Here is a 6,821-nt window from a genome sequence, read left to right on the forward strand (position 1 = left end):
TCATCCAGTTTCAGTACTTGACTGGAAACTCAAACTAGAGAACCTGCTTCTTAAATCTCCAGCCAAATCTTCCCTACCTGACTTGTCAAGATGTTCCAAAACCCTCTTATAAACAGAAAAGTTTGGTTTAAGACCCTTCTCAATCATCTCAATAAGAATCTTTTGAGCACTGATAAGATTTCCATTTCTTTGATGAAGGCTGGCAAGCAAGCTGTAAATCATATTGCTTGGCCACTTGTATGTGACACCTGAATCAACAACATACTCATATGCTTCTTCATATCGTCTGGAATGGAAATAGCCTTTGATAAAGGCAGCATGTGTTGTAAGCCGAGGTTCAAGCCCCCTAGATACCATCTGATCAAGAAACTTGATTGCAAAATCCAACTTTCCAAGCCTGTATGTGTAGTATATAAAGATCTCAAAGGTTAAAGCATCAGGAGGACAACCAGCTTCCTGCATTTCTTCAAGCACGTTGCAAGCTTCGTCATCTCGATTATTCTTACATAAACTACTAAGTAGGTAATTATAAGTTTTAGCATTTGGCCTACAACCAAACAGCCGCATCTCATCAAGCAGATCACGTGCTTCTTTAAAATTGCACTTCCGACACATTTCCCTAACCAAAATATTATAATATGATGTTTTCCTCTCTGTTATCTCCATCACAAACTTAGCCATTTCGAAGGAGCCGGAAACACTAAACATTTCAATCAAACCAAATAACCCAGAACGACGGCATACGCCACCAACATCATCCAACACTTCTATCAGTTTCCTCACAAAATCCATAATTGAGGCCTTACTCAAAGTAAAAACAGGCACAAACCCAAATGCCTTGCTAGTAAGACAAACACGTTTTGAATTAAAGTCTTTTAAAAGACATCTCATTGTCTCATAATCACCCAACCGCCCACAGTTATCAATAATCAAACTACAGATATCATAATTACGGCTCAACCCTGATCTCGAATGACTAATCCATTCAAAGAATCGCATAGCAGACAATCTTTCTAAATTCAAAACCCGAAAAATCTCAGTAACTGAAGCAACAGACAGACGTAAATTCATCAAATTCAACTTGACCTCCATATCAATTTCATCACTTCTAATCACCTTAATAATTTCAGAAATTCGTTTTGGACTCATATTTGGCACTAACTCATCAATACCCTTGTTCCCAAATTCAAAACTTCCACTACAATTATCGAAAGATGAGATAGAAAGTAACCGAAAAGAAGTTTGAGTGCTTAGCTTCAACGAGTTGACATTCAACCTTGCACATGTATTCCAAAGAATACTACTACATGCATAGAAGTGTGAAACTTTTTGAGATTGAAAAAATGAGGACGACCCAGATGAGAACATAATGGAAAATTGAGAACCTGATGTAGTGTTCCATTGAATTCGATTCTTTTCTGGATTCAATACAACACGCCTACTATGATAAACATCCCTATCAGCACATAAATAGGAATATCCTTGGGAGAGACACAATGAAGGCTTTGGAGAAGAAATCAAAGCAGACCCAGATGATAAAATCAAGCGAAATTGATAAGCTGAAGCGGGGTTCTTGTAAAGTTGATTGCTTTCTACGGAAGTTACAGAGAGTAATGATTTGGAACAAATTAGGGTTTTGGGAGGAGTAAAAAGAGAAAATGGCGGTGAGGATTGAAGAACGGGAGAGCGAAGAAGTTGAGGGTTTGAGAAGTACCTGAAGCTCTTGCAGATGTGTGAGATTTTCATCATCTCACGTTCTTGCAAGAGTAGAGTTGGACTGGTTCTTCCGTTTCTAACGCATTCACGGGGGAGAGAGAGGGTTCTGGACACTGGTGTGTGGGTTTTGGGGAAAGGGCGAGTGGGTCAACCCGGCCCAACTCGATAAATAATTTTTATTTATTTTTTAATAAATAAATAAAAATTGTTGTTTTAAAAAAATGTTGTATAAATATAGAGATGGATTGATAATAAAGTGATATAAATAAAAGTTATTTTTTCAGAAATATTTTAAAACACATAAATCAAATTAATAATATTCTAAAATTCAATCACATTTTAATTTTGAATAATGTCATAAATTGTTTTTAAATTTCTAAAAATTATTTTTAAAAAATCATTTCAAACGCTAATTTTTATTTTTTAAAATAAAATTTATTTTCTTGTTTTTTTATTTTTTCAAATATATATATATATTATGATTAAAATATTTAAAATTTATAAATTTTAATAAATAAATCAATCATAACACACTGACATCCTTTTTTTTTTTTTTTCCTATTCAACAAACACCCTAGAAAAATTACAAATAAATCATTGAAAATATAATTAAAACAATTTTTTTTCAAAAATATTAATACAAAAATCTATGCACTATAATTCTCTATGAAATAATTTGGTGAAATCACTGGTATTATTAATTAAAATAGTAATTTAAAAATGACGTGTCAGCTTCTCGGACCAATTCTTGTGCAACACGGAACCTGAGTTGGGCCGAACCCGAACCCGAACTCTATAAAATAACCTCCCTTCGTCTGGAAATTTGCTGTAGAAAGTTCTCGTTCGTTCCTCAGCGTATTACAAATTATATAACCCTAAGCCGCTGTTTTTGTTTCCCTAGAAAATCTCGAGGTTTTAGAAATGGCGTCGTTTGATGAAGCACCTCCTGGCAATCCCGCTGCTGGAGAGAAGATCTTCAAGACCAAGTGCGCTCAGTGCCACACCGTCGACAAAGGCGCTGGTCACAAGCAAGGTAATCTTACCGCTCCTCTCTCTAGTTCTCCTTCTTTCAGCTCTGCGTTGGTTGGAACTAGTGGGGTATAATTAGATCTGTCTGGCTGGTGAGGATAGCAAGGGGGAAATGGAATTTTTGTGAATAAAAATATTGGGTTTTTTTGGGAGATCGGGGAGTTGTTAATGTACATATTGATCTCCACATGTCATCAGGTAGGGTCTCTTTGGTTTCCGAGAAAATTTTGAGTTGGGAATAGAAAGTGGAGATTTTTGCGGCTAAGATCCTGTGATTTGATCAAATCAGTTGATGAGTTGCGATTTTGATGGATTTGCGATTAATTACATTTGTATTAATCTTGTTGTTCCTTCCCCTGACATGTTTGGTTCTGATAGTTCATTGAAGTGTGTATTTATAGTAAGCAGATTTGTTTGGTTGCCGAATAAATAGGAATGGAAAATACAACTTTTGAGAATGGTTCATCAAGTCTTAAATATACCAATTACGTCTTTTGGGTTGTCAAGTAAGAAAATTTTGGTCTCGAAATATACTCCAACAAAGTGTATATGTACTAACAAGGATCTGTTTGGTAGACAAGGAAATATGGGTTGAGGAGAACAATATGTTCATGGGGTTTTATGTTCTCTTTCCAAAAAGGCCAACTTATGTGGATTTAGGAGTTTCTTTGGGTGCTTTTTCCATAAAAAAAATTTGCAATTCCAGAATGGAAACGCCCCGGTGGAGATAATTATTTAAATATGGATCTGGAAACAAATTATTACATATCTAACTTTTTTATGCATATGCATGGAAATGGAATTATGTACTGTGATTTTGTAAGAGTTCTAGGTGTTGAGATATCATGTTATCAAATATTTAATACCACAAATGTTGGTGAAAAATGTATTTTCCACACAGTTTTGAAATTTTATGAAGGAAAATTCATGGGAATGATTGTGTTTAATAATTATTTGTGTAATATCCCAAGTGTGATCAAATAATGGGTTCCGTAATTCTTGGAAATTTTTCCAGTACTTGGTGTCAGAATGCTAGTGAAAGAGCGTAACTGAAATCATCTCCCTTTTATTTTTTAGTAGTGTGTTTACCATTTATTGAATCCTTTTTAATTGTTTTTTTTCATCAAATCATTGTGTTTTCAAGGATTTGGTAGGAATTATAGCTTGCATTTGGCATTTGTGTAATGGGTGTATCAGTTATAATCCTTATTTGTATACTTTGATGGTTGCCTTGTTAGTTGAAAGAAGGTGGATATTGGAGAACTTTGAGGTGTTTGTATTGTTTTGATAGCCTGTGTCATTGTCTTTCTTTCTTCTCCCCATTTTAACTTTAAAAACCTACAGGACCCAATCTGAATGGCCTTTTCGGTAGGCAGTCTGGCACAACTCCCGGTTACTCATACTCTGCTGCTAACAAGAACATGGCTGTTATTTGGGAGGAAAAGACATTGTATGACTACTTGCTGAACCCAAAGAAGGTATGGGCTGGTTGAGTCTACTTTCTTAAAGACTCATTTGGAATTTTTATTAGAATTATATCTGCCAACATAATTTTATGTATCATGCATTCATGTTATCGAAAAGCCAAAATTATTTATTTTGGGTCTAAAAATGCACAGCATCTTGTAGAAGTTTTCTACTAATTATAATTTAGAGTTCTTCAATGTTGTTATGATATCAGTATCATGATATTAATGGAATCCAGGATTATAAATGGGAACTGTTCATGTTGCTATTATTGTGGTGATTAGGCTGTGGACTCACTTTCTGTGGGAAGTGAACTTGGAATGTGAGAGGTTTCTGGTTGTAGGTTATATCGAGTCTTTGTTACAATATATGTGGATACACCATTTGTCTTATCTCTATATTCATAGACATAAATCCCATGTAGCCTTTAACTAGGAATCTCATATTGGATTTACATCAAAGATGACAGAACAGTTATGATGCATTGTGAGGCTATAAAATCCCTAGTCATTTGGACAATTAGCATGCAAGTAATTGAGTTAAAGGTTTTTGAGGTCGAAAAAATGGTATTAGTTCAATTACAGTAAGAACTATTTTCATACTATTTTTAGGGTTAGGAAGATTATATGTACTATATATCAAAAGTTTGGGGATTATTTTTTCTTTAGTTTCAAAATAAGTGTTTTGAGTGCTGATGATACCTTTCTTTCTTTCTTTCTTTCTCTCTCTCTCTCTCTCTCTCTCTCTCTTTTTTAAAATTTTTTTAACCTATCAAAAAAAAAGTAATCAATACTCAGAATACTTATTTGCATGGGTTTGCCTATACATTTTTCATTGCCGGTATTGTAGAATGATGGTCAACTTGCATGAGGTTCATGTATTTGTTACAAGGATTGAGAACAAACAACTATGTAGACAATATTATGATGACTACTTCTACAAAAATAAAATGAATTTGAATCTTGCTCAGCTGCGAGAAAAGTGAGATTTTTGTGTTTATCCCGGAAGGCATTTGGATGATGATCAGAAATAAGATAATTCTGCATTGAACTTGGTAACTACAAACTACAGTGGATACAACACAAACCGAAGGATAAGAAATCCTTTTACAAAGCTGGAATTTGTCTTTTTCAGGTTACTTCCTTTTCCTTGTTTTCTGTAACTAATAACTTTGTAAAATTTATTTTATGCAGTACATTCCTGGAACAAAGATGGTGTTCCCTGGACTAAAGAAGCCTCAGGATCGGGCCGACTTGATTGCATATTTGAAGCAAGCCACTGCTTAATTTGAAACTAAACGTTTGAAGAGAGTTCATTTTGCAGTTGCTAGAGGTACCGGAACCAGATGGCAGTACCATTCTTTTCCAAATAAAATAGACTTATGTTGGTAGGTCTGGCATAATGAGAGTGTGTAGTTATTGCTACTTTTGCTAAGAGATTGCCTTGGCAAACATTCAATTGGATTCAGTTACCTGTTTATGACTATCTGATGAATATTTGGCGAAACATCAATTTACTACTATGAATGCCTGGGCTAGTCTTTATATGATTAGCAATATCAGAAGACTGGTTTATGGTTAAATTCTTTTTTCTTTCTTTGGTTCTTTCTTTTTAACCCAAGCTGATGACATACGAGGTTGCGGTTGATGCTGTTAGCGTGAGCAGAGCAGCATCATTGTCTTTTAGCCGTGTTGGAAACATTATGAAATAACATTTGCAAGGACTTGGTCATCTCATCTGAAAACCAATTAAGTGGTGAACATTCATATTCTATATCTGAAAGCCAATTAATTGTCGGATATTCATATTCTATTCATTGTAGGGTTTAACCATTTAGAGGTACACCTTTATGTTTAATCTATTCCATACAACAGGCTTATCTCCATCTCGAGTTATTACTCATACTGAACCATCACCCGTCTTATCAAGGGGATTGTTTAGCATGTGGCTTATCAAAGGTTTCAATTTTGAACTCTCAGTGATCAAGTGTATTTAATTCAAATATCAAATGGGAAAAGTGAAATTTAAAGTAAAGACTTTTTAAATAATGTGTTTTTGAGCAAACCCATATCAATTTATGATGATAATTGAAATGAAAGTTGGTTTAATATTTGTGGGTTTCACTTGATTTTAAAGTAGTTATGAACATTACATCAAATTAGTGAAAGATTTAGGTAGCATATGAAAGGTAACACATGTAAGGGAAATTAATAAATGTATTTTATTTTATTTATATAAATACTAATATTAATAATTGTTTATCAAATTTAAATAATATTAAAAATATCAAATCCTTAATAATTATACCTAGTCAATGAAATATAAATATGTTACATTAAATTCTAAACTCTTTCACCCTTTTTTTTTTTAACTTCAAAACAAAATTTTAGAATGAGAATAATTTAAAATATATATATAATAATAATTTTATTTAATTATTGGTTTTTGCATTCCTTGTAGGAACATTACTCCCACACATTAAGTAAACACATCCTTGGATGCCATTTTTTTATGAGAAAGTGCCTTTGAGATTGTAAAATCATCCAATTAAACCCTAATTTGATTCAACATCCTTTCATCTCACATAATTCATGTCTCAATCAAAGCCA

At 33.6% G+C, this 6,821-nt stretch overlaps 2 protein-coding genes across 2 annotated transcripts; one reads left to right on the forward strand and one right to left on the reverse strand.

The window, feature by feature from the left end:
- LOC109121972 (pentatricopeptide repeat-containing protein At1g05670, mitochondrial) lies at window positions 1-1,149 on the reverse strand. The gene has a single exon (XM_019217893.1). The coding sequence runs from the start codon at window positions 1,147-1,149 to the stop codon at window positions 1-3; it is 1,149 nt and encodes a 382-aa protein (XP_019073438.1).
- Window positions 1,150-2,637: 1,488 nt separating this feature from the next.
- LOC100243029 (mitochondrial cytochrome c) lies at window positions 2,638-5,498 on the forward strand. The gene is given in 3 exon segments (NM_001281056.1): window positions 2,638-2,749; window positions 4,090-4,223; window positions 5,406-5,498. Coding segments are annotated over 3 exon segments (339 nt in total).
- The last annotated feature ends 1,323 nt before the right edge of the window (window positions 5,499-6,821 follow it).

This window comes from Vitis vinifera, chromosome 18 (assembly GCF_030704535.1).
Source record: "Vitis vinifera cultivar Pinot Noir 40024 chromosome 18, ASM3070453v1".
Lineage (NCBI taxonomy): Eukaryota > Viridiplantae > Streptophyta > Magnoliopsida > Vitales > Vitaceae > Vitis > Vitis vinifera.

Coding starts and splice junctions, on each gene's coding strand:
- LOC109121972 (XM_019217893.1), bottom strand. CDS start 1,149: ATGAGTCCAAAACGAATTTCTGAAATTATTAAGGTGATTAGAAGTGAT.